Below are 27,805 nucleotides of genomic sequence, written 5' to 3'. Positions count from 1 at the left end.
ATATATTAGTGACGCATCCAAATTAAAATTAACTATTTTATTATAGCTAATGATGGTATTACTTTTATTTCAGGTGAAGATGGTTTTGCTGAAATGTTGAAGTGCTTTGAGTATTTGACAGAAGAAGTATGTGTTTGCTCTATTATATGATTTATTTATAAGATTTTATTATTATCTATAAATTACAGGATCTTCTTTTACTTTATACACCGATGCATACAAGTCAGTTCTTACTTATTCTACTCAATAGCATAATACCTTCAATATGTACTTTCATATTCTAACTAGAATATTACTGAAGTTAGACCAAAACTTATTTTACCAGAATACTAACTTTTAATGAAGTGAGATGGACAAATTTCGGAGTCACAAAAACCTTTATGTAATACTTCATACTGATTTTTACATAGTTTTTTTTTAAATGCCTTTTTAGTAAAATGCAATTTCTTCCTAAATTTTTACAATTTTTTAAAGCATTTTTTGTATGTTTTTTTTTTTTTTTTTTTGTATCTTATGCATAATTTTGAATTATCATTTCATTGTTGCAAAGACATTCCAAACAATTTTTTGTTTATCCAATCTCGTACTTTTCTTCTCTTTTTAAAAGATAACGAAGAAAAATTCTGCCTCTTGTCCCTAAACATTATTTGAAGAATCTTAAAGTGAAATTACACTGTTGAAAAAAGAAAAATGTTGTTAAAAGATAGATTTCCAAAACAGCTGCAATTTTAATGGCACTGTGATATCATCAGACTCGGTTATATTTGGATAGTTCATGTACCTATTGAACAGATCAAGTGTGTTCAACTGTTCAAAATAACGTAGCTTTAATCTATGTCATAGTTTTCATTCTCTAATATGCTTTTCTGTGAAAATTAGGAACATCAAACCATGTTTCAGGATTTCATTGAAATTAAAACAACCAATATCCTCAACGAACCAACTGATCACTAAAGGCGATTAGTTTGAAAATATATTCGGGAAGCTTGAAAATTTTTGTAGTTATTCTTTCAATCAACTTCTTTAATTCAACTAATATGTTATAAGACATAAAAGGCCTGATATCATTTTAATATAGGAGTCAAATTAATATTTTGGATGAAGAATAATAAAAAGGACTTAGCACTGACACTCTGTGTAAAAGTGTTAGATGACATTACATCATTTACTCCATTAGAATAGTTCATAAAAAGAATAGGCATAAGGCTATTGAATTAAAATAGCTTAAATCTGTATGCAATTTGAAGTTTAAAAATGCGTTGCTAAGGGAACAGAGTCATAAATGGAAATTATACATAGAAGATTCCATTGAAATTAAATGCAATCAGTGCTCCCGGTTAAAGAAAATGACTCCGAAATCAGCTGGTTCAGTTCATAAATGAAAGAAAAGGCATCAATAAATTAAATGATATTATAGCTTAATATACTATTAAATTATTGTGAAAACTAATTATTAGAGCCTTACAACAATGCAAGGCATAATTTATATTGTCATCTGTTAGCAACAAAATTAGTCTGTTATTAGGAAAAGAGTTACAATATTTTCAAAAATCAAAAGCGAATCATTTGTTGAATCAACAAAATTTAACTTATTATTCCAGTTGTTTTTACATCTATTCATTTTTATGTTGATGCCACATAAAAAAAAAATCTTATAACTTGATTAAAGCGTGATCAGTGCTTACAGGTATGAAAACTAGCTTTGAAGCAATAAAGTTGATTTCAGTATTATTGAAGATCTACGAAAACGGCACATTTTTATTTATCTGAATTATGTAGAAAACGGAACAAATGATCAGAATATTAATATGAATTTCTAGATACTTACGTTTTTAAAATAAATACAATTCATTTAAAATCTTAGAATTCGGCTAAAAGTCACTAAGATTAAATTTTTTTAAAAAGATAATGCTGAATTTTCATCTTTTGATAGGACTTCGCAATTGTAGAAAACTTCACTAAAAAAGCTGCTGTTTTAGCTGGGCATCCAATGCATTCAACTGGTTTCGTTCCTATGACAAATGAATACTGTGCCTGGACGGACGATCAAAAGGTATTTGTAAAAGTGACTCGTCTGCTGTAGACTAGAAAATGTTAAGGAGTTGCAGTATCCACTATTTATTTCACTTACACCCATCCCTCTCTCCCCCTCCTTCTGTTTCATTTTACAACTTTTCTTACAAGAACTACTACCTATTTCATTCGCTTTACCCATATTTTCTTGGGAATACGATAAATACATTTTTCTTGGCTTTAAATTGGTGATTGGTGTTATAAAAAGGATCATTCATTTCAAATATGGAAATGGTGAAGTGGAGACTGAACATTTTATTTCAACATAATTATGATAAATAATAGGAAAATAATTTAGATTAAGCGAATTATCCCCCAATCTTTAAATTGGATGCTTTTATTCTGAGCAGGTGACGCCTTGTTGGAAAAACATAATCATACACTGCGTAAAAAAAGTAGGACACTTGATTTTGTAACAATAAGCGAAAAATATTTTATTTTTACTAAATTTTTTTATTAGAAACATTTAACAAATATTTCAAAAATACAATTTTAACATCAGAATTATGATGTTCAAACATAAAATATTAATGGCAACAAAAATAGTTTCTCTTTTTCGAAACTTTGTAAAAAAAGTAGAAGGACAGCATTATAATGAATGAAAAAATAGTGACTTTAATAAGGAATGGTCTTCCCATTGGCCTTTATAACTTCAAATATTCTGTTTGGAAGTGAATTGTATAGAGTTTGAATTTCAGTTTGACAAAAATTGTCCCACAAGTCATTAAATGCTTCTCGAAGATGAGTTTGCGAATCAAATTGCCTTCCATCAGCATAAACTGGACGAACTAGCATTGCCCAGATGTTTTCCACTATATTAAGTTCAGGACTTTTGGCTGGCCATGGTAAAACATCCACATTATTTATTAGGAACCAATTTTTGACTCCAGTAGCGGTGTGAATGGAAGCTCTGTCTTGCTAAAACTTCCACTCTTCACCCCCTATGTCAGAGGCATAAGGAAGAAGCTCGGAATTCAGCACTTGAATGTAGTCTGTATGTTTTTGCCTACCATTTAAGAAAACCAGACTTGTCCTTCCCCCGTATCCAACAGCCAACCAAACCATTAAACTCCCTCCTCCCATTTGTCGTGTTGAATAGTATTCACCTTCAGTACCCAGACAATGCCAGTAGTGCTGATATCCGTCTGGACCGTCTAATTTAAATTTCTTTTCATCGGAAAATATCACATAAGTCCATTCTGTAGTCCAGGACATGTGCCCCTTAGCCCACGCTAAACGGTTATCAATGTGAGCTTGTTTCCACTTAGGATGATGTTTCCGTTTTTTGAAAATGAATTTTTTAGATCTTTTAATATAGTTGTAAATTGTTTGTTTCGTCACATTATTAAGTCCTGCTTGATTTCTTGCCTTTGAAACACTTCCTTTGTTCTTCTTTAGCACACGAGCAAGTTTTCTTTCATCACGTAGTGTTAACTTTTTCGGTCTACTATTCTTCTTTTTATTTCCATTTTTATAAGGATTTCTGATAAAGTTTGAAACTGTATTGGGGCTCACCTGCAACAATCGAGCAATCTCTGACACCTTTACCATCATTTTGATATGCGGAAATTTGCCTTTTTTTCAAATTGTTTAAAGGTATTCCTTTAGGCATTTCTGAGAACGGAAAAACAACGTAATTTTTTAACAAATTAGATTTTTTTGACAGAAAAGGATAAACAAAGCACAAAATCACTATTTAAATAAAGAACAACTCACTAAATTAAATATATTAGCAAGTGTCCTTCTACTTTTTTTACGCATCCGAAATTATATATACTAATTTTCTTAATAATATTAGGGATAGATGTTTAATTTTTGCCTAAAATGAAAACAAGAGTCATTAAACTAAATCTGCATAAATATCTGGTAGTTAGGAGAAAATAAGAGATATTAATTGGCAAAAAGACACTGTCCTTCTACTTTGTTTACGCAGTGTACATTCATTTTTTTTTTTATTTTATTTTCCTTCATTCAAATATTTTCTATCTATATGAAATCTGGATGAAAATGTTGAGAGGGTCAAGTTTTTTCCTATCACCCGGTAAAAGAAGCTACCTCCACCTTCCAATATAATCAAAAGTGTTTTTTAACGATATTTATCACTTTTCCTGTTGGGTGCTTTAATATTTTTCAGACTATGTATTAAATTACTAGCCGCCTTTGGCGACCAGCCGGTTCGCCAATCTTAATGTTCGTTAAAATTTTAATAATTAAATATTTTATGCAATTCCAACTTTAATAGTTTCTTCATCAAAATATTTTATTACTTCAAATTTTGATAGTCATATAATTCACTCATAATATTATAAAGGCCTTCAGTCATAACGTAATATGTATCTCTCTAATTTTCTGTTAGCACCCGTAGAATTTATGCTTTAAATTAAAGTGGAAAGAATTTATCTTCAATTAATATAATAATATTTTTTACTGAAACAAAGCATTTTTTTTATAATCTGATTAATGAAAATAGAGTCACTCAACGTTTAAACTTTATTGGCACTAAAGAATATCTTTTTTAATTTACGTAATATCTCAAGAATTTGTCAACAAAATTTTCTTAGATTATCATGAGCAGATCGATTCATTAAAAAGTTTAACTTTAAATGCATCAAACACTAAGAAAATAAAACGAATGTTTTAAAATAATCGGTCTAAAACAGGTTTAAAAAAATTACTTAAAAAATGATGTACTTAAAATTATAAGCATATACAAAAAATATATAACTAACATAAATACACTTTATTTACAAAAGCATGCAACTAACCTAAAAATAAATTAAATCATCTGCTGATAATGGTTGTCATGACAACAATCAGAACAGAATGCGCATGCGTGAATTTTCTTCGCCAGTTACGTAACGCAAATACGTGGGTTTTTTTCTACGCCAGTTGGGGTAACGCTATGCGGATTAGAAATTTTTAATTTCCTTTATTCTGTTTTATTTTAATTCAAAAGTACTTCAGAATGAATCTGAAGGATCGATTAATTAACAATGTTTAATTTTAAATGTATCAAACATTAAGAAAATAAACAGAATCGTTTGAAATAATCCGCCGAAAAATGTTAACCCTAGCCTCATTACTGTTGGGAGAAAAAAATCTGAAACCTTATTCATTTGGCGGTGGCGAAAATGGAAGATTTTTTTGGCGGGAAAGTTGGCGGTGGGGAAAATGGAAGATTTTTTTGGCGGGAAAGTTAGTTTTTAATTAATAATTAAAATTTCAAAAAAAAAGGGACCCCAGGTGCACATTCCCGACCTCTAAGGTATGCATGTACCAAATTTGATAGCTGTATGTCAAATGACCTGACCTGTAGAGCGCCAACACACACACACACACACACATTGAGCTTTATTATAAGTACTAGCCGCCTTTGGCGACCAGCTGGTTCGCCAATCTTAATGTTCGTTAAAATTTTAATAATTAAATATTTTATGCAATTTCTACTTTAATAGCTTCTTCATCAAAATATTTTAAAACTTCAAATTTTGATTATCATATAATTCATTCATAATATTATAAAGGCCTTCAGTCATAACGTAATATGTATCTCTCTCATTTTCTGTTAGCACCCGTAGAATTTATGCTTTAAATTAAAGTGGAAAGAATTTATCTTCAATTAATATAATAATATTTTTTACTGAAACAAAGCATTTTTTTATAATCTGATTACTGAAAATAGAGTCACTCAGCGTTTAAACTTTATGGGCACTAAAGAATATCTTTTTTAATTTATGTAATATCTCAAGAGTTGGTCAACAAAATTTTCTTAGATTCATTATGAGCAAATCGATTAATTAACAATGTTTAAATTTAAATGCATCAAACACTAAGAAAATAAAACGAATCGTTTAAAATAAACGGTTGAAAACAGGTTTTAAAAAAACTACTTAAAAAACGATGTACTTAAAACTATAAGCATATACAAAAAATATATAACTAACATAAATACAATTTACTTACAAAAGCGTGCAACTAACCCAAAAATAATTTAAATCATCCATTGATAACGTTGTCATGGCAACAATCAGAACATAATGCGCATGCGTGAATTTTCTTCGCCGGTTACGTAACGCAAATACGTGATTTTTTCTACGCCAGTTGGGGTAACGCTATGCGGATTAGAAATTTTTAATTTCCTTTATTCTGTTTTATTTTAATTCAAAAGTACTTCAGAATGAATCTGAAAGATTGATTCATTAACAATGTTTAATTTTAAATGCATCAAACATTAAGAAAATAAACAAAACCGATTGAAATAATCCGCCGAAAAATTTTAACCCTAGCCTCATTACTGTTGGGAGAAAAAAAACTGAAGCCTTTCTCGTTTGGCGCTGGGGATAATGGAAGATTTTTTTGGCGGAAAAGTTGGCGGTGGGGAAAATGGAAGATTTTTTTGGTGGGAAAGTTAGTTTTTAATTAATAATTACAATTCTAATTAAAAATTCGAAAAAAGAAACCCCAGGTGCACATTCCCAACCTCCAAGGTATACATGTACCAAATTTGGTAGCTGTATGTCAAACGGTCTGGCCTGTAGAGCGCCAACACACACACACACACACACACATTGAGCTTTATTATAAGTATAGATAGATATAGATATAATCATAATTTAATTGGGAATTTGACTGCCTCTTATCGAAACCCAAAAACTGATGGCAAATAGGTAATTAATTACAAAAAAAAACCTCTAGTGGTGTGCTATTTGAGATATACATACCTCAAAACACTGTTCAAATTCGTTTACTGTGAGTAACTAAATTAACAGATTTAAGAAGATATTATTATTGTGTGCTAGTGCTCAACAGGCCAGACCGTTTGACATACAGCTAAAAAATTTTGTACATGTATACCTTGGAAATCGGGACTGTGCACTTCGGAGTGATTTTTTAAAAAATTTTTTGTTAGAATTTTAATTAAAAACTAAGTGAAATTTTTCGCGATAACGTAGGAATGCACATAAATAATTTTCACATCAAATTAAATTTCAAAAAAAAAATTGTAATTATATCAATGTTTTTTACTTATAAATTAAGCTTCTATTTTTAATTTATTTTTTATGTGTATTTTAACCATATTTTTCAACAATTTTATTTCACATGGACAAAAGCTCAAATTAAAAAATAAGTTAAATATTACTTAGAAAATTATATCTTGAAGAGTGTAATTTTCAATCCTTGTCTGTATGAAATGCATTAAATCTGAAATGTGATATTTTCTAATAACGCGAGAAAAAGTTTTGTGTGACTTATTAAAATAGCTATATTATTGAATGAGTGTTCCAGTTTTATTTAAGGCTTACTCAGTTTAATATATACAATATATCCACACTAATCAGAGACCAATAGTTTATTTGTAAACCTTCATTAATAGATATATTTGCTAACAAAATAGTCTAAATGAAGTAAAAAAATCATATTTTACGCAGTTTTAATCAATAAATGTTTTAATGAATTACGAATTTTAAAAATTTTTACAGATTCCCTGTTTTGTGAGTTATGTGTAATAAAATATTCTTGAGTCACTAATATTTTAAGTAACAAAAGTACTACTCTTTTGCAGTTAAAACTGACTGAGCTATGAAAATTTAAATGCCTTTATTCTATTCCTATTAAAATGTGCGATTTTGGACCTCACGATCGACCGTCTTAAAGGAAATAGCAAATAAACGTTTATTGGCTATATTGCAAAGGCGATATTGGCAAAATACAGACGACCTATATCCGACTGAAGCGAGCATTGGCCAAACATTTGGCGACGACTCTTGCTGCTTGGAACGATTGGACTTTCCCCAAGACTGATTGTCTAAAATAATGAAATTTTTGATTATCCCCAAAAAATTTTATTCGAAGCTTTATAACTCGGTCGGGCATGATCGCAGAAGATTGAAACGTTAGATTGTCAAGATAATTTTACTGAATATGACTAATAGGATTGAAGGACCGTATGAAATTTAAACTTCATAATTGTTTCAGAAATGTATTTATTGATTGCAATAAAATAAAATATTATCTACAGCATTAAATCTTTTTAATGGTAAAACTGAATATTATAATGAATAAGAAAAATATTTTATTGAATAATTCTTGTAAATATTTTAGAAATTACAAAAAAAAAAAAAAATATTCTGTGGCATACATAATATTACAGTACTGAAGGATTTGATTTTCTCTAATCACATTTTTCAAAAAATATGTTTGGTTTCAGTAAAAAAAAAAAAAAAAAAAGTTTTCGCATTTATTGGAGTTCTATCTCTTCCATTTCAAATTACTTACCTGACTGAACCTGACTGAAAATTTGAAGGATAGATAGTACAATGTACTGAGTATTGTTAGGCTTCTATAATATTCTGGATTATATGACTATCAAAATATGAAGCTTAAAACTATATAGCTGAAGAAGTAACTAAGAAACCAAAGAACATAAATATTTAATTGAAAAATGCTCCTGGTGAATCAGCTGGTTGACAAAGGCGACTAGTTAGGGAAATAATTACAAAATAAATGGTAACGTCAGATAATTAGAATTTTTCTATGGCGATGACTCACCAAATTCTGTAGTTATTCACAAATATAGTAAACGGTTAGTTTTAATTCCAACCCTAAATTTGAGTGTCTGTTTGGCACCATTTTGGCGACATTGGTTAAAAATCAAATCGATACCGTAAATTGGAATTTTACCGTTATCAGTTTTAATATAAAAAATTATTTTGATTTGTTTCACATAAAGATGATATTACTTAGTCCTAATTTTATATATATTATCTATACTCTATTACCATTCAGTTTATACATATAATATTAAATCAAAATAGATTTTTAAATCTAAAAATTTCTTTACTTTATTTGTTTATAGTAACTAATTTTAAGACATTTCTAAATAAATTTTCTTTTTCTAGACGGAAATATTTCGCTACATCACTGGACTCGTGATAGACTCATTTGCAGTAAGTACACAGCATTTGCAATGGTTTTCAAAATATAATGCACAAGGCAGAATGCAATTGTGAAGAAAAGATTCAACCGAAGAAAATATTCAAATCTTATTATTCCTATTGGTTTTGCATTTAACTAAATAAACAAATTATAAGATCAATTGGAACAATAGAGAAAAAAAATGGATAAAATTGAAAATGTAAATCATTGACCCAGTAATAATAAGACATGGATTACCTGAATTACTTAGTGCAGAGGATGTTTTCATTCTTTCTTAGGTAGCAATTTTGAAACATTGCTGAATATTTATGAATATTTTAGCAAAGAATCCCACACTGATGATTGGGCTGTATGACGAAGAGTTTTATGAGTTCAAAGAAGCACAAATATGGGCCAGTTTCCCCAAGAAGTTCTCTAGGAAGATAACCTACTTCATATATTGCACTTAAACATCTACTTCAGATGTTCCAAGGTCATCTGGATCTACAACAGATGCATTTCTTCTTAATTCTGAAGAGAATTAAGAATGAAGAATAATTTAACTTTGCTCTTTCTTTACATTTACAAGGCATGTGCAGTCGAATTTTTTAAATAAAATTAAGTGTCATTTAAATTTCATAAAATTATTTCAATAACATTCTTAAACACTTTTTTCAAGTTTTATGTTATTTTATAATTTTTAAAAGATATGTAACTTTATAATTTTAAAAATATATAGTCTTGTAATTATCTAGTAATTAGATAGTATAAAAAGATTTGTCATGTCATTTTTTTATTTTGCTAAGCATTATTTTTAAATTTGAATCTTGATTATTTTTTTATATACAAATACGAAACTTTTTTTTTTTTTTTTGGAAAATGATCCGAAATTAAATTTTTATGTTAGTTTTTCAAAACTTGTTAATTAAAACTTCTTAAATAAAGATTAAAATTAACATCAATTCAAAAATTATTTACTTTTGGAAATCTGGGGAGAGAAAAAGAAATGCCACTAAACTTCTACTGCTTAAGCAGCCCTTGAAGGCTTAATCCCCCCTAGAGGATCGTATTGCGTTTAGTATTTGTTTACAATTTTGATATTCTGTATTAGATAATTCTGTATAATATTATATATTCCGTGTTGTATTCTGTATTTACTCATTTAATGTAAAAAATAAAAATAATGATTGATCACGTAAAAAGAATACTAATTGTTCGCTTGTTGATTTTTAAATTTAATTTTGATGCAAATTGCATCAAAATTAAATCAGAATCAGCTTGCATCATAGTTATAGAAGTGATTTAAGATTTGAACTATAATATTTTTCAAATTAATTTCTAATTAGAAATAATTCTAAGTATTGTACAATTTTTTTTTGAAAATTTAAAAAAATTGGAGTATTTTTTTTTTGTACTTAATTTAATAACAATAAAAATATCTTAATTTCACAATGATACTTTTCACTTTTAATAGAAAATAGGTGGAATTTTTGAAGACATGCTTTCCAATGCGGAGAATTCATTCTAATAATAAATAGTCAGAGATACGATACCATATTCGAATCAAATGCGTTTATCGCAAGAGATGAAGAAATCCGATGTGACAGCTCTATGTTGTACAATATAGTTCAATTCCTGGCTGTCCGAATGTAATCTAACACAATTAAAAATTAAGATAACTAAATGAATAAATTTCCTGCACAAATTCAACTTCTGTTGTTGATACCTATAATTTAGAACCAAATCTATCAAGGGGTTGACTTTCTGTCTGTCTGTCTGTATTTTCACAGGTATGTAAACGTGATAATTCCAAAACGCGATGATTTAAATATATAAAATTTTGGTATACACTTTTGTACTAAATTTAGGTTTCAAGGGGTTAGGAATCCCGACTAAAACACAAATTCTGTTTTCGAGTACCTATTGCTAGATGAGAAATTAATCACAAAAATAAATTTTAAAAAAATAAGCATCACGTGATGTAATTAGAAGAAATGATCAATTCACGCCAAATATCAATATTTCGTAATTACTGTTTGACCTTACCCAAGATCCACAGTTTTATACGAGGACGAGGAGTAACACTTTATTAGAGAATATGCGAGAATATTTGGGAGAGACCACTTCCATGGGTTTTAAAATTTGTTACTACAGTAATGCCACTTATTGTGATCTCCTCGAGACTAATGAATTTAGATAACATTAATCGATTGATAACTGATTGAATTAGGTGAAATCAACTATATTTTATCATATCAAGGCGAAGGGGAAAAAAACATTTATATCTATAATTTATTTCAAAAATAATAATTAAAAAGAATTCATGAATTACTGCTTATCAACAAAATAATTATTCCAGTTACACTTATATGTTGTTTGTACTAGTATTGTGTTTTTTTAATTTGTTGAAAGATGCTGTATAGTTTGTTTCAAAATATTAATTTCGGCGTTCGTTAGAGAAATTTTTCGCCGCTTTCGTTCCAGATTGTTTTTTAAAAAATCTAGAGAAAATTTTCGACTACACCATAGCATTGCTTTGACTCATTTTAGGTAAATTTTCTCACTTTTCAAGAATTGTAATTCTATCTTTAACATTCAAATTATTTTTTTAAATTCCTTTTGTTTTCATAATTTAATAGCCGATAACTCTAATTTGTTGATTCCAAGCCAGATTTGGTAGCATAGCGCTCCCTTTAAACCAATCAAGACCACTCTGGCTTAGACAAAAGAATATGAATCCCATCTTTTTGAAAAAATGACTCTCAAATGCTTTCTTAGAAGTGAAGCAAGAAATTCCATGATAATCAGTCGTTAATGCTGGTTGAAACTGAAAATCGGTCAATTATCTACTTCAAAACTAATAACTTTTATGCAGGTAGTTATCACACTAAATGAATATTTTTGTGTTTCATTGGAAAACATTAGTTCGAAACAAGATAATTTTGATAATCTAAAACGAAACCTTAGCAATCACAATAAACAGTCCATTGAACAGGGTAAGTATAAATGATGGGTTCGATTTAAAAAAAAAAAAAAAAAAACATATTTTCGAAATTACTGCACATATTACAATAAGAGATACATAAATTTAAAGAGAAACATACCAAAGTTTTTTTTTTTTTCAGTTACAAATGTTCGATGTGTGACCCTCTTGTTACACGGCATACGTCCAAACTGTAATCCAGTTCGTTCCAAACATTTTGTAGCGTCTGTTATCTTTGACATAACCCCACAAAAAGAAATCATTGAGACAAGCAGAGCCTGACTAAAGCAGGGGCATAAAGGGCAGTTGCCCCAAGCTCCCACATCAGAGCGGAGCGGGGCAAATCGAATCGAAAGTTTATTTTACGTTTCCTTCTTTAATGAAGAGACTAAGAGTGTTTTTAGTTTTAAGCTTAAATAGCATTTTGAATATACCATACCATAGACCATAGACATACCTATACCATAATATACATAAATATACCATAGACAAGTTCTATGCACCGTTCTTCATTACTAAAGTAGTAAAGCAGAGGGAGCCACAAAGAATTTTTTGCCCCAGGTCCCAATTAGGCTAAGTCAGGCCCTGGAGACAAGACATTGTTTATGTATCCCCAATGCTGAAAACACTACCAGAACTTAAAGAACACATTTGTGCTGCATTCAAAATCATTAGCAAAGTGATGTTACAAAATGTTTGGAACGAACTGGATTACAGATTGGGCGTATGCCGTGTAACAAGGTCACACATCGAATATTTGTAATTGAAAAAAAAACTTGGTATGTTTTTTTTTTTCATTCAAGTGTGACTTATTGTAATAAGTGCAGTAGTTTCAACAATATGATTTTTTTTTAAAATCGGGTCTATCATTTGTATTCACCCTGTATATTAAACTTTTATTCAGCTCAAAGCTCTAAGAAAAATTACGTGCTCTTGATTCTTTTATAATATTTTTTATTCTTTTTTTCTTTTATAATACTTTCTTCTTTTTCTCTTTTATAACTCTTATAATATTTTCTTAGATCAAAAGATACATTAATTCAAAAAATTTTAATTGTTATAAAATGATCTTTCTCTTTTATAACTCTTATAATACTTTCTTAGATCAAAAAATATATTAATTAATAAAAATTAATTACTATAAAATGAAATTCTCAACTTTTACATTTTATTTATTCGTATTAAAAATAATGTTTCTATAAAATTGATTTCATATATGTATATATTTTTAGGCTATATGCAGTTCTTTCAAAACAAGACATCAATGTGATCGTTTCGAAAAATTTCTGGTATGTTTATTTTACTTTTCTAGCGTGTATATGTAAACAATCACTCTTGAAAAGACTTGGACACATGTGAAATCATTTGTTAGATAAAAATTTATCTCTTCATAGAACAGATGTTCAATAGACTTTTTTTTTCCCCTTCTCATGTAGTGAATTATTAAAAATAATTGTTTTTCTAGCAACTTCAAAAAAACCCTGATAAAATTATTTGATGCTTTATAGAAAATAAATTAAAAACATAACATTTATTTAAAAGATCTTTAAAATTAAATTGTGATAATTAATCTATTTATTAAAATGATGTTTATCAAGAAATTTTAGATATAATTTTGTATTTGGAGTATAAGATAAAAGTATTTGGATCAAAAATGCTGAAACTCTAAGGGAACAGAGTTTCCTTAGAGTTTAGAAAGGAACATGTGAACAAACAGAAATTTCTTTTTTTTTTTATTTGTTAGTTCTTTACTTGAGTGTGCGTGTGACATATTTTAGAAGTTGCGAGGCCAAAAAGCCAAAAAGAAGAAAGTTTTGGTATTTTAACTCTGTTTAATTTCATCACAGGATGCATATTATATAATTAGAAGTTATAAAAGATGCGTCAATCTACATCGCGACACAAGAGCTAAAGAGAGAAATTTTTCCCTTCCGTGATTTTACTATGAGATTTTTATAGGGATTTCATTGGCATGTGCCGATTTATGAAAAAAGGATACTTAGGTACCTTTGCTGGAAGGAAAATGCTAATGTCGGCAGTTTTACAGAGCGCGTGTAGGATTAGTGTGTGTGTGTGTGTGTGTGTGTGTGTGTGTGTGTGTGTGTGTGTGTGTGTGTGTGTGTGTGTGTGTGTGTGTGTGTGTGTGTGTGTGTGTGTGTGTGTGTGTGTGTGTGTGTGTGTGTGTGTGTGTGTTAATAAATTTCCATTTATCAAAGTAACAAAAACAATTATAAAATTGCAGAAATTCCGCAATTTTAAAATTGCAGAGAATTTTTAAATTTACTCACCGAATAAAAAGAATTTAACATTCGAATTTTTTATTTATTTGCAGGACTGTGGATTTTCTTTGATGGAGAAATACGCAGCTCTGGGCATATGTTCAGTGTCAGGCATATAATTTTATGCTATTCCAATTCATAAAAGAGAAATAGTCAAATTAAGAGTATTAATAAAAATATGTACCTTTGTATAATTTCAATCACAAATGTATGTACTTAACTGAAATAAAATAAAATATGGAATTCTGTGAAACTGAAATAAAGGAAACATTTTAATACAACTATAAGATGCTTTAAGCATAACATTTTTCTGACAAAATTTAGAGTTCATTTCGAAACATTCATTTAAAAAAAAAATTGTTAATTTATACCTTTGAAATATTGTGGACGGATTATTACTCTTGTAACAGAAATAGATACTTGATAGAAATACATTCAAAACAGTAGTTACTTTTAGATCCGTCCAGTTGTTAGATCCATCCTGATAGTTGGCATTACCAGAATCAACTTTGTATGTATCCTCGTAATAGAAAATTATAAACGACACTAAATTATCTAAAGGACTCTAAAAGCAAATCACTACTTTAAAAAAATGTAACTGGTAGTGGTAATTGCCATTCCTTGATAATTGGCACTGTCGGGGCGGACTGTATATGGATTATATCGATCGTACAAAATCCAAAATAGAAAATTCTAAATAATTGTACTCAAAATATTCTAAAGAACTCTACAAAAAAAAATGTTAAAAATAAAGACATTATAAGATAGATGGGATGATTCTTTTCTCTATTTTTTCTCTTTCTAAATTTCTATACTCTTCTACTAATGATTGCATTCCTTATAAAGATCCTTATATTTCCCATAGTTAATTTCAAACAATATTGTCACTTCAGTGAAACATTTTTTAATACTTCATTAATTTTCGTTCCGTATTATTTGTGATAAGAATTGATTCTTCAACTAACTGACGCTGCTTTCTTTCGAAATTGAAAGAAAACAGGATCAAATAATTAAAGAAAAATAAAATAATTGAAGACATTTTTATACGTTAATTTATTCAATCAATGTATGAACTTATTAATTTTTATATTAACGGAAAATATTAATTTAAATAAATAATATTGTATTCTTATAATAATTTAATATAAACTTTTATTCTAGGATCAAACCCCATTGCGCTAACTCAAGACAGATAGTAAAGACTGAAAAGTTATTAGGCTAGAATGGATTGTAAAAGCCTATCAAATATTCCCTTTCGTTGAAAATACCTGTTAATCAAATTCTTGACACTATTCGATAGGCCTTAATTTAGTTTTAAAAGTAGATGAAAAAATGGATCTTTGTTAATGATTTAATTTAATTCAATCTTTTATGGAAATCTAAAATCTGGTGCAATAATTTCGCAAAAGCACATCAAGTTGACCCATCGCCAATAAACTACGAAAACAATATGACCATTAATCATCCCGGAAAGATTTGACATACTTTGGCGAGATGGATGCACATCTTATAAGGGTAAAAGTGTAGTTTAGTGTGCCCCTTGCTGAGCCAAGGATGCAAGTCGCCAATAAAGATAGCGGACAAAATAAACAAACACCTGCAAAACAGTTACGGTTACCACTTTCTGCATTAAAATTATGAGCTTTATTGATAAGTATTGCTTTATCTGAGATTTTTTTTTTTAACCTTTGGGATCATTATCGCTGCTTATCTTAACAATTTTGAAATAAAGTTTTTCAAACCGGCTGCTCCGGTCTGTTGTGTAGAAAGTAAAATTTGGAGCACGCGATGCCTTCGGCATCTAAAGAAGGCACCGGGCAAAATTTTTTAAATTTAAAAAAAAAAAACAAAACATCCTACGGCTTCGCTAGCAGCGGATGTGGGATCCTCGTAGCTTCGCTAGCTCATTGAACATAAGGACTGCTTGGATTACAGAAACAATGCATAATTTTTAAAAAAAGAAAGAAGAAAAGCCTATTCCCCATACAAAATTTCAATCAAGCATCCTTTTCCCAACTCTATCAAATCGTAAAATATAACCATCCCATTCACCACACATCCGTTCTTGAACAATTAGCGACATAATGAATTATCAAGGAAACCGTCAGATCATAAAAAGAATTACGAAAAGGGCAAGGAATTCCATTGCAGACAATTTTTTAAATTAATAATTAATAATTCATTGACGCACATTGACATTTAAGTATTGCAAAAGAATAAATATTTTCTGCTCGTATTCACATTAAAAATAACATTAGTGTCTTATCAGCAATAAAAAACTTTTAATTATAATACAAAATTAAAAACTTTAATTAATATTTTTTATTTAACATTTTTCATAAAATAGTTGCAGTTCATGTACAACTCAACCACTGTAAAAAGTAGTAGACAAAACAGAATTAAACAAATTTTCGTTGGGTTACCATATCGGGGGACACACTAAACTACACTTCAACCCTTATAAGGTTTAATTCAAGATATTTTTTTTTAACTCGTGTCCCAATTTAGAATTTTTTGTAATTTATTAAGAAATAGCAAAAATATCAGATTTAAACTCGAATAACATTCTTACAAAAACCATTTCATTTAATGTATATTTTTTTAGAATTACGAAGCCCGACTTAAGATCATATCCATTCAACAATTTTAAATTTTTGGGGCTGACTTTTCCGTGTTATGTAATACTAGCAAATTTTTTATTGCAACCTTACAGGTCGTTTATTATTATATTTTGTGGTCATGCAATATGGCGTACTTATAGCGAGTTTTCAAAGGTTGGTACTGTTTTATCATACTAACATACTAATCTTAAGTCTTAACGTATAATGTTTTGTTCAAATCCTAGTTTAGAGTGCCCCTCATTTCGCCAAGGATGCCAACAGCACAAAGTCGCCAATCAAGATGGCTGACCACATAAACAATATTGTGCAAGCTATATATCATGACTCATCATTGACTATATTCTTATATATGATATCATGACTCATCATTCTTATAAAAATTATGACATTTTTAAGAGCGATTGTTTTATCTAAGAACTCTCCTTTGAATTCTGAAATAACAAATGTGTGCAAACTGTCTGAGCCGGTCTGTTTTTTTTAGACAATAAATTTTGAACACGTGATACCTTCGGCATCTGAAGAAGGCACCGGGCAGAAAATTTTAACTTAAAAAAAATATCCTACGGCTTAAGGAATTTTACTTTTTTTTCCGAATAATTCAAAAGAAATGGAATAAATCTGGTATGCTATGCCTTCAGCATCTGAAGAAGGCACCAGGCAGAATTTTTTTCGCCAGCAGTGGGAGCGTGAACCTAGTAGCTTCGCTAGCTTAGCACAAGGAAAACTGAAAGCATACTTTTTTAATAACTTCACTACTAGAGAATGGTCCTTTTCGTAAGAAAAAATTTGAAAGAATAAATACACTTACTCGTTTTAAATAATTCGTCATATGGGCAGGGAATTTCCATAAAAAATACAGCAGAACTTTTCAGTGATGCAAACGTCGTTCTATCGGCGCCATATATATTTTGATAATGCACACGTCAAACAAAATATAAAATCCCTCATATTTGTGATCATAATATTTCTGATTATCTTAATTATCAGACATCAGATTATTGAATACTTACAGACTAATCGAATAATCACAGGAAATGCAGAAAAGGACAACACATCGCAAAGAATACTGCTAGAATGATAAGATAATATTAAAATGAAAGAGTGTGAAACAAAGGCAAACTATTCAAAGGTAAAAAAAGGTTTTGGTAAAAGTGAAATTTAGCGTGCTCTTTGCTGCGCCAAGAATACCAAGTCGCCAATAAAGATGGCGGACAAAGTAAACAAACACTTCTGCTGAACAGTTGCGGTTACCACTTTCCGAAATATAATTATGATTTTTTACTGATAAGTATTGTTTTTTTCAGATCAGCTGCGTCGGTCTGTTGGCCACAGAGCAAAAATTAGAGCATGCGATGGCTTCGGCATCTGTAGAAGACACCGGGTAGAATTTTTTAATTAAAAAAAAAAAAAAAAACATTCTACGGCTTCGCTAGCAGCGGGAGCGGGAACCTAGTAGTTTCGCTAGCACATTGAACTGTGTGGATAACAAGAACAGTACATAACCTAAAGAAAAGAAAAAACGGAGAAAGAAGCAACCAGAACATTCTCCATACAAAATTTCAAATAAGCATCATTTTCCCAACTACATAAACTCGTAAAAAAAATATTCCACTCACCCTTCATCCATTCTGCCGGTTCGAAATATTTCGATATCAAACCATTCGCCATACATACATTTCCATTAATTTTTTCCTAACTTCATCAACTCGTAAAAAAATATATATTCCCCTCAGCCTTCATCCATTCTGCAGGTTCGAAATACTGTCTTCCGCCCTATTTATCCAACATCCATTCTTGCACAATTGCAGACATAACAAATTATCAAGGGAACAACCGTTAGAGCACCAAAAGAATTACGAGAACTGCGAAGAATTCCATTGCAGCTGACTTTTAAAAGTAAGAATGCAGACGATTTTTTTAAGCGCATACTGACAATTAAAAATTGCGAAATAAATAATTTCTGTTCGTATTCACATTAAAAATAAAATTGCAGTCTCTTATTAGTTGTAAAAAAACTTTTAATTATAATAAAGAACAAAATTAAAATCCTTAATCAATATTTTTTTATTATTTTTAATTTAAAATTTTTTTATAAAATAGTTGTAGTTCATGTACAACTCAACCATTGTAAAAAGTAGTAAACAAAACAGCATTAGGTTTGCTAGAAGAGCGTTCCGTTGGGTTGCCATATTGGCGACAAACGCGGGAGGTACACTAATCTTCATTTTAACCAAGGTTTTTAGTTTCTATTCTGACAAAATTCATAAACAGATGATTTTAATTAGACTAACATAATTCAGTAAAAATTGCAAAAGGATAAATGTTTTCTGTTCATAGTTCACTTTAAAAATAATATTGAATGTTTACAAGTGGCTATGTCTTTCGATTCCATATTTGCCATCTTGAACAAGATTGGCTGTTCTGGTCATGTGATTTACTGACGTTTGTAAGATGAATCTGCTTTCAGTGATATTAATCTTACAACACATTTTATTTACTATTTTTCAATAATTTAAAGTTTTTCTTAACATTTCCATTAATTTTAAATAAAGTATTAAGGTACTATACATTTTTTATCTATGATTTCAATGAAATATATGTACGCTTCTATAATAATTTCCGATACTTTAATTATTTTTTTAAGATATTTTCTAAAGTGAGTAATTTGATTGTTGATGTTGTTGTTTCTGAACCCAGGTGGTTTAGCTTCGCTACACCACCTCCATGAAACCAAATATCTCTAAAAAGTCTAAAAACAATAGCGGATCCCTTAAAATCTCAAAAATCGTAAAATTTAAACACTTAAGAATATGATTGGGGTAGGCTTGATCTGCCTTGCACCAAGGACATTCAGCAAAGATCCTTGGTCCATATTGGAAGGTGAGGGATTTGGTGTGTCCACTCAAAAAATGAGAGATCCGTTTGCTGTTTCCTAGAGATATTCAGACGGTAACACCAACTGGGACTCTTACCAAAGTACCAACGATGAGCAGGTGGGACTCTCCAAAGTGCACTCGATTTCATCTCTTTGATAGAGGAGATTTCAGAATAAGTTAGTGTTGCATCACCATTAGAGATGCATAATCCACGATTTTTTGAATAACAAATAATTTTACTATTGTTATTTTTAAATATTTGTTCCAAATATCTGTTATTTCAATCATATTATTAATTAAAAATTATTTCTTAATATTAAATATAAAATTTATTAATTCTAATTAATACTTAATTTACTAATTTAAGTAACGTGTGATTGAATTAATTTATCTATTTCAGCTTACTTATTAAATTTGATTTTTTTTCAAAACTATTTATTTAATTTCTTTATTGGAGTAAACCATTTTCTGAAAAATTTGAATTAAATATATATGTCATTTCTTTAAATTGTTTACTTTAGTTCTATATTCTACCAACAGATGGCGCCAGCAGTAAATGGAATGTATGCAAATTTAAGTCACAAGCAATTAAAAAGGATTTGTATAGAATAGTGCATCGTCAAATGTGAATATTGGAAAGTCAAGGTTACTCTCATGAAGTGGAGCGGCGACTTCACACTTTCCAGTGGAGTCACCGCTCCGATATATTTCAGCGATAAGCAATTCACTGATACGATAATTCCAATAAATGGTCCGTTCACTTTTCAATCCATTTACAGATTTCTCCTTTTCTGTTTTGTTCGAGAGCTTCCATTGGACAGATCGTATCGATTGTTACTTTCCAGTAAAGTCACCGCTCCGGTAAATTTCAGTGATATCGTATCGATTGTTACTTTCTATCGTGATCGAAACCCTGTAATCGAAATATCACCAGTAAGATCGTACCAAGAATTTGAATAACACCCCTCTTTGAAAAGTATTGATCACTGGTATTTGTGACTTTATGATATTGGTTATGTAATAACCGCTCGTAAAATATTCGTCATCCCTAATCACCTTGAAATATGTCGTAATTTGATTGCAAATATTATATGATAATAAATAGTTAGACTCAAATCATGATATCATCGCCAAACTTGATTTTTTTTCGATAATTGCCAAATTTATTATTAGACTTAACTTTGTAATTACATTTAAATATTTAAAATAGTAGCGAAAAGCAGTCAAACAGTTATATAATTCCACTCGCTGATCCGATGTCACGAACTTTTATTTCATATGAAAGCTTATGCAATGGTTTGCTTGTTCTCATCCACCTTTCAATTTAGAAAGAAATCGTTGTTCATTTTCTGAGAAGAAAACTCGCGGGTAGAGCTTCCCAGCCACAACCTTTATGCATATTTCGAAAAATTTTGATGACATCTAAATACTCATAAATGGTCGGTCTTGTTGTTCTCCATTTCAAGATATATGCTAAAATAAAACTTTGGCAGTGCCCTTAACTTCAACGATTGAACCAATTTTCGTAGCCAAAAATTTATTTCTCCAATTGGAAGTATTATTAACCAAGCAGAAATGGATTGACACGACTAAACTACTTTTATTACTTTAGTATTTACTATACACAATTGGGTACTTTGGGATTATCCTATTGACCATTTTCGCTAGCCCGATATTATCGCCAAAAGATAGATTTGCGCCAGTAACCGCAATTTACTTTTCATTATGATAACGCCAAACGTTTGGCTCTTTTTCAACAGGTCGACGGGATAATCTTAAAAAACGGCTGCTATATCCTTCGATTCCAGGCCCACTATAATTGCATTTTTAAATAACTGAAAATATTACATTATTAAGGCTTTTGTTACTGGATTTAATACATTGATAAAATATGAATATGAACACACAATAATAACAAGTTTTAAATTAATCATATACATTCACATTTCTGTTATGCTTAAAAATAATCGAAAGTCCATTTAAAAAGAAACTACAATCATATTTAAGATTAATCGCAAATAACGATGCTATCAAATCGTTTTTGCTTTTAAATTAATCACATACATTCACATTTCCGTCATGCTTATAAATAATAGAAAGTACATTCAAAATATTTTCAATCCAAACAGCAATCATATTTAAAATTAATTGAAAATATATTCAAAATAATCTTTCCGTTGCAATGAGTAAACGTCAGTGAATCACATGACCAGAACAGCCAATCATGTTCAAAATGGCAAATATGGAATCGATAGATATAGCCACTTGTGAATGTTTTATTAGCAGTAATAATACTTTCATAAAACATAATTTAATTGAATTCTTTAACAGTTGTTTATTTAACGATCATTTTTAATTTTCATTTCTTACAAAACTGCTGTAGTAGATGTACAACTCAAGAAGTAAAAAAAAATTGTAAACAATTCAGTATTAGGGTTACTAGGAAAATTATTTCGCTTGCTTTTTTGGGGTTACTACATTGGCGACAAACTCGTAGATACACTAAAGTAGAATTTTAACCGATTTTTTTTTTTTTTTTTCTCTCAATCTTATCTGAAACATCCAGAGAATAAGATGGTTGAACCGGAGTTTAACCCCCTTCTTCGCCAAATTACGATAACGCGCCAAATAAAGATTGGCAAACCTATTATCTTTCGCCTTTATTATGCGTTATGATTGGACATTGCTCCCTCGCTTTTGAACATTTCGCAAAACACGGCGCAAGACCGTCGTCGGCGAGTTGGCGATTTTTGAAAATTGAGCCAAGCAGGGGGTTAAACTCCGGTCGTACCAATAAGATTTTTAAAAATATATGTTATGATAGATTGAAAATTATTTTATCATTGCTGTTTCATTTATTTATTAGCCATTATCACCACATAATTAGTACACAGTATAAAATTCACTGCAATTTTTATGCAAATTTGAATCACAGATCCTGTGGTATTTCCTTTCTTGTTTGTCAGACAAATTTCATTTTATTTTTCAATTGCTCAGAACATTTGTTTACACAGACAATCATATTCAGTAGTTCTTTGCTGCAGATATCTTGAGACATAAGGCTTGCCTTTTCTGTCTTGGCAACACAATCCATCAATTTTAATCGGAAATTTTTACAACATTCTGCCTTCAAGCAATCACTAATATCTTTATCTTTCTGAAACTTACTAAAATTTGGAACATTGTCTCCTATTTCGATCATACCATCACGATTGCCTTTGTTTATCGATTCTGTTTTTTCGCTGTCTTTCGGTAAAAATAAGAATTCGAAGCACATAGTTAATTTAAATATAATGATTACAATATTTATAAAAGTTCTGTTTTTATGTATGAATCTTGAAATATTTAATGATATCTATATCTGGTATTTCAAAACATGTTTTTTACACTTCATGCACGAGAAATATGCAATATTTATTATTATGTATCCATTATCCAGACCGCCATCATCAAGTTTTAGCTTTGACAATCTAAAGAAAACGTATTATAAAAAACAGATAACAAATAGATCTTAATGCCGGGTTTACACTCGGCCAGTTATAAGACGGCAAGTAGGCAGCGCATGGGCAGAAGGCTGAAAAATGCTGTTCAGTCGATGGCAAGTAATTGTCCTGACTGGACAACTACAAGCCGTCATATTGTATTTTTTCTTACTGCGCATGCGTTTGTAAAATTCGGCGGGTTTCTTGGCGTGAAAAAATTTATCATTTATGTAGATCAATTCGGACGTTTTTTCTCTTTCTGAGGCAAGGTTGTGTTCTTTTTTCATTTTATTTGCCATTTCTTTTCTATAATTTTCCAAATGTAGGTATGTTGACCTTTTTTTTTTATTTTATCATGTTTCTTTGTGTAAATATCCATCATTTTAATACGATATGCAATGAAAAATTCAGGGACGCCAAAACGGCAATTTATAGCCAAGCATGGAATGCTGGCATCTATCTTATGAAATTGTGGCACACATAAATCATTCCCTTTCTACGCATGCTCTAATTACTTGCCGTCTTATAACTGGCCGAGTGCAAACCCGGCATAAGATATTGCTCAACTCCTTTATATCTTCGTAACCATCGCCATTGCTCTTCATGAAAAGCGTAAAATGGGCACACACACAAAAAAAAAAAAACATGGATCATCAGGAAAAAATCTGCCGTTACCTTAAAATCAAACGGAAATTAGGTTGTCACTTTTCCCAAGTATTTTTTTTTTTTTTCTTTTTGGAACTTATGCATGAAAGTAAGACATAAAATATAAACACAAAAAATATTTTAAAATATAGCTATATAGCTCGAAGCGAAAATTCAGGAAATTAGAACAAAAAATAACTCGCTTGTTAAATATTGAGAAATATGAAGCACATAAAAAAAATGGAGCAATTTACATTTGGAAAATCAAGAAAATATGTTGACACATCTTCTGTAAATGGCTTGATATAAAAATGGTTCAAAAAAATTTACAAGGCAAATCTTTGGACATGGAGAAACCAAATTTGACTCATAGTTACTCCTTGCATACTAAATGCTCATTAATAAAATTTTAGGTATACTTAGTTTTAAAGCTATATTTTGAATTAATTAAATATTTGACGAAACTATACTGTTTTCTGTAATTCGCTTACACAAAAAGCACATTTACACAACTTTAGAATTTAAAAATGTACTTTTTCAGTGATACCAGCCTTATTTTCATGCAGTTTGTCTTGTATTTGAATTTAATTATTACCCTCGTGTGTGAGAGAGAGAGAGAGTATGTGTAGGTGTAGTTGTGTCCCATCGATAACGCTAACTACAGACCTACAGCTCTGGTGAGGGCTATAGGTCTGTAGTTAGCGGGATCTTGCCGATCCTTCCAGATTTTGAGTATAGGAATTATTATTGCTTTTTGACAGCAAGATGGGAAGAACCTTTCTATCCGAATTCTGTTAAATAAAGATAAGAGTATTCGAAGCGATAAATCGTTGAGATGTTTCAGCATATCATAATGTATTCTGTCAAGTCGTGTGAAGTAGAATGAGATTTTTTAATGCGTTTTTCAATTCCTGAAATTTAAAGGTAATTCTATATTCCTCTTCAAATGAAAGTAGAAAAAATCCAATATTTGTTTCTGTCTGTTTTTTAACAGCAATAAAATCTTCGGGTTAAAATTCCTCACTCGATATGTTAGAAAGAATTTCTCCAATTAGATTAGCAATTTCTTTTGCATTAGAAATAACTCGTCTATTCAATTTTAAGAAGGCTATTTTATCTGAATCTGAGTAACAGTCAAAACCCTTTTTTATTTTGTCCAACATGATTTTTAGAAGGAATTTGTCCTCGAATGGAATAGAAAGGATTGCTCCTGACTAATGCGTCGAATTCTACGAAATTCAGATTTTGCTTTTTTTAAAGTTTAATTAAATTTTGGGTCATAGGATATCTTCTAAAGGTGTTCCAAGCCTTGTCTAGTGCTCTTCTATAGTTTTCGCATTTGTCATTCCACCACGGATTGCATAACTTTGGTATGTTCCCCGATGTTTTGGGAATACTTAGATGTGCTGCTGCAATTATATGTTCGATTACCTGCTTGACTGCCATATTAATAGAAATATCATCAAACATATTTGGTGTTAGTTGATATATTGAATTGAATAATGGCCAGTTTGCTTTATTAATATTACATCTCACAGGTCTTTGAGGAAATAAAATATCATTGTGAATGTACGTTAATACAATAGGGAAGTGATCACTGTTGTTTAAATTTGAATCCTCAGAAAACCCCCAGTAAGGGGCAAGGGAAGGAGAACAAAATGTAAGATCAATCGTGTGGAATGTTTTGCTAGTTTGGTGAAAGTGAGTGGAAGTATTGTCATTAAGTATACAAAGACAATGATCATCAATCAGTTTTTTTATTTGTCTTCCACTAGTGTTAATATTAACATTATTCCAAATAGAGTTATGGCCATTTAAATCATATAGGAAGGGAAAAAAAAAGGTTCTGGCAACTGCTCTATTAATTGATCCAAATGTCGTTGTTCAAGATATTCATCTGGAGGCAGATATAAAGAGCAAATTGTTGTTAGTACTTTGAATTTGGACAGCAACTGCCTGTAAATTTGTGTTTAAAATAACTTCATTACTTGGTAAATGACGGGTAATTAAAGATGCAACTCCCCCAGATGCTCTAGAATTTTGTTCATTATCTTTGCTTTGAAGTACATAATTTTTAAGATTGGGAGAAATGCGCGAATTTAAATATGATTCTTGTATCCCCAAGCAAACAGGTTGATACTTGTTTATAACAGATTTGATGTCCTCTTTATGAGTCTGAAAACAATGACAATTACATTAATATTTGTCATTATTGTCAAGAGACTATATTAATATTTGTCATTTCGGTTTCCAGAAGAATTTAGATTTGAATGCTTTTGACCTGACTGTGCTTCCTCTAGCTTCATCAGTGAGATCCATTTCGCCGAAATTCGTCGGATGGGTGAATTTCTAAGTCTACATCTTTACTATTACATCTATCTCTTCTTTTTGTTCATTTTGGTTTAGAATGGAAGAACTCCTTTTTTTTATTATTTATTTTACGGAGCTGTTTTTAAAGGGTTTTGGTTTTAAGTAGTGCTTATTTCTTTGGTTATGGAAGACTTATTAGCTTTAATTGTTCCAAGCCAATCTTTCAGTTTGCCGGTTATGTATTCCTAGTTTTCTAGAGTAGGAAAAGGCTTCGAAGTTGTTTGCAATAGACTACTGTTTTTTTTTTTTTTTTCTTTTTTGAATTTGAATCGGTTTAGTTTGCATGCACGAACAAGTCGTTCTTTTTAATGCTCTACTGGGATTTTCCTTTGGACTTCGATTTTCAACTATTTGTCTAGCTTCTGCAAAAGAGATGTTTCTAGATATTTCAATAATCAGGATTTCCTTTTCAATTTTCCCCTTGGGACAGAATTTAGAATAAGCAGGATGACTACCGTTGCAATTAACACATTTTTCAGGCTTTGTGCAAGGAGTGTCATCATGGCCAATTTCAGAACATTGTGGTCATCGAGAGGAAAAAGAGCAGCAACTGGTTTTCGTATGCCCAAACCTCTGACATTTAAAACAGAGTACCAGGTTTGGCACAAAAAGATGTACATCGAAACTTATAAAGCAATAAGTAGCAAATGTTAAAATAACAAACTCGATTAGAATTATGTTACCATCTCTTTTCAAAGTTATACGGCGTGTATTGTTCTGGGAATTGGGACACCCATAATACCCATCAAAATAAGGTGAGCCTCTGAGGGGAAATTCGTTCAAAAATCGCCTCTCCACATTTTATTTTCGAGATAAATCTCAATCTAAATTTTCTGCATATTCTCTTCAGGGGGAAAAAAAATAGACTTCATAGCCCCGATACTCTTACCGATTTTGCCACTTTTATCAGGAATATTCCTCTCCGTAAGTGAGTTATCTTGAGGATTCTTGTTTGAAATGTGAATCAAACAAACCATATGATAATGGACAATGAAAATAAATAATCTATAACAAAGTTGAAAAAAAAAGACCATGGTACAAGTATGATCAAAGATATAAACAAACTTCAAAAAGACGTATTCACTAAAGGAAAGATATTTTGGTAAATTAAGATTTCGCTTAAAGTAGCATACAGTAATTAAAGGCATAAAGAATTAATTTCAAAGAAATAAGTCATTAATTAGGAAATGGGCTTCGGTCAGGCTGGAAAACATTTTCCATTTCTAAATGGAACGATTGTAGAATAGTTTTGTTGATAAATTGGGGTCACAAGTGAGAAAAATGTAAAAATCCTTGAAGTAAGCAGGGGTTTTTTTTTTTTTTTTCCCCCTCGTTATGTTATCTTGTATATTTCTTGTAACATTTCTTATATGAAATATGAATAATTTTATTAGATGTGTTTTTTCGTAAACACAAACTCTGTTGTATATAAAGTCAATAATTGAAAGAAGTATTAGATCCTTTTATTAACACTCTTAACTTTTCATTATGAAAATGTATTATCAAATATCAACATATAAAGTAAATTGCAAGTTAATATTCAAATAGCCCCTTATTTCTA

At 30.1% G+C, this 27,805-nt stretch overlaps 1 protein-coding gene across 1 annotated transcript; it reads left to right on the top strand.

Moving 5' to 3' along the window:
- Nucleotides 1-88: 88 nt before the first annotated feature.
- LOC129965427 (uncharacterized) lies at nucleotides 89-14,390 on the top strand. Its single transcript, XM_056079287.1, has 5 exons — nucleotides 89-126; nucleotides 1,934-2,053; nucleotides 8,973-9,020; nucleotides 13,204-13,260; nucleotides 14,304-14,390. Exons 1-5 carry the CDS (start codon nucleotides 94-96, stop codon nucleotides 14,367-14,369), a joined length of 324 nt encoding a protein of 107 aa, XP_055935262.1. The 5' UTR covers nucleotides 89-93; the 3' UTR covers nucleotides 14,370-14,390.
- Nucleotides 14,391-27,805: the final 13,415 nt, after the last annotated feature.

The sequence above is a fragment of the Argiope bruennichi genome, chromosome 4 (assembly GCF_947563725.1).
Source record: "Argiope bruennichi chromosome 4, qqArgBrue1.1, whole genome shotgun sequence".
In the NCBI taxonomy this organism is placed as follows: domain Eukaryota; kingdom Metazoa; phylum Arthropoda; class Arachnida; order Araneae; family Araneidae; genus Argiope; species Argiope bruennichi.
This window is presented reverse-complemented; position numbering and strand designations above follow the sequence as displayed.